Below are 1,443 nucleotides of genomic sequence, written 5' to 3'. Positions count from 1 at the left end.
TACTTCACAAACTCGAACCAGGGGCCAGGCGGGTGACCCCGCATAATCCCCCCCCGATCGTCAGCGCTCCAGTCGCCAACACCGACGATGGTGACCATCCCAGGCGGGGGGCGGAACTGTTTGGCCAGATTCACCAGGGCCTGCTGCTGGCGGGCGTGGGCGTTGAAGCTCAGTTGCCTGAAGGGCTGGGACATGTGCCATGCCAAGACATCCCAGAGCGTGGGTGCCATGTACGTCACGCGCCGCAGCAGCGCCTCTCCACTCGCTGTTTTGCGCGTGGGGCACCGTGGGGGGGGGGGGGGCGGGGTGTGGCGATGTCAGGTGGGTCGATGACCGGCGCCAGGGACCACGGGAATGCAATGGGCATGGTGAGCCCACCCACAAACTTGCGCGATCGCAGCATAACCCCGTCCCTACTTGTAGGCGCGCTTCACGAAGTCCGGGGCGCTGGCCTGCAAGGCCGCCACCTTTCTGGTGAACTTGTAAATCCCTGCCTCAGCATAGTGCTGCTTGGCGGTGTACCGCACGTGGTTGTTGTGCATGTCCTTCACCGTGAGGAAGTCCTTGCGGCCTGGGTCAATCCCCAACGTCATGTAGATCTTGTCCCTGCTCGGCAACTCCTCACGCCTGTGTGGGTGGGTGGGTGGGTGGTAAGGGGGACGAGTTGTAAAGACGAATAGCACAATTTGCATGCCGGGAGGACGATGTGTGAGATGTGGAGGCTACCACTGAGGTTGGGTGGAGGACAACGCAGCTTTAACCCCACCCCCCTCTCCCCTCCCGCATCGGAAAACACCGGCAGGCAGCTTCCATATACACAGATGTGCCTTTACCAAACAGTGTGTGCACCCAGCGCCCCCATTCCGTTCCGACTCCACTGAACTGCAGGACTCATTCGTAATCCGGCGGCCCTGGTCCTGCGTCGCCCCATCTCGCCCGCGCTCTTGCCCGCGCTTCGCCTTTGGCGCAGGGGGCGGAGGGTCGCCAGGGCGGACGTCGGTGCTGGGCCTCCGCTTCTTGGCACCGACGGCGTAGCCGTCGGTCTCCCAGGTGCCGCTGAACCGCCAGCTGCCCTCTTCAAGCCTCTCAAAATCGAGCCGTTGGTGTCAGTACACCCATCCCAAGTGCACTGTGAGGCCCCCATCGCGCTGGACCTCCTGCCGATGGATCAAAACGCCGCCCAGAGCGACCCACTCTTCCGGGGTAAGGTCCTCGGCATAAAAACCGAGCGCACAGAGGGCCTGCAAGAGGAGAGGAGGGTGTGTTTAGTATGACTGGAGGAAATGACAGGAGCTAACATTCCAAGCAGGCAGGAAAGTTATGGGCAAAAAATTCGAGAAGCAACAAAGTCCATGTGTAAGGGGGTTGTTGATAAATGGATGGACAGGGTTCCCGTCCCTCCCAGCGTTCTCGAACTGCAAATTCCGATCATGCTACCCCCCG

The 1,443-nt window shown here is 61.3% G+C and overlaps 1 protein-coding gene across 1 annotated transcript; it reads right to left on the bottom strand.

The window, feature by feature from the left end:
• Positions 1-413: 413 nt before the first annotated feature.
• On the bottom strand, positions 414-1,144 carry F751_0004 (hypothetical protein; the record flags this gene model as incomplete). The annotated part of the gene is made up of 2 exons (XM_011403565.1): positions 414-627; positions 879-1,144. The coding sequence occupies 2 exons, from the start codon at positions 1,142-1,144 to the stop codon at positions 414-416; spliced, it is 480 nt and encodes a 159-aa protein (XP_011401867.1).
• Positions 1,145-1,443: the final 299 nt, after the last annotated feature.

The sequence above is a fragment of the Auxenochlorella protothecoides genome (genome assembly GCF_000733215.1).
Source record: "Auxenochlorella protothecoides strain 0710 contig1279, whole genome shotgun sequence".
In the NCBI taxonomy this organism is placed as follows: Eukaryota; Viridiplantae; Chlorophyta; class Trebouxiophyceae; order Chlorellales; family Chlorellaceae; genus Auxenochlorella; species Auxenochlorella protothecoides.
This window is presented reverse-complemented; position numbering and strand designations above follow the sequence as displayed.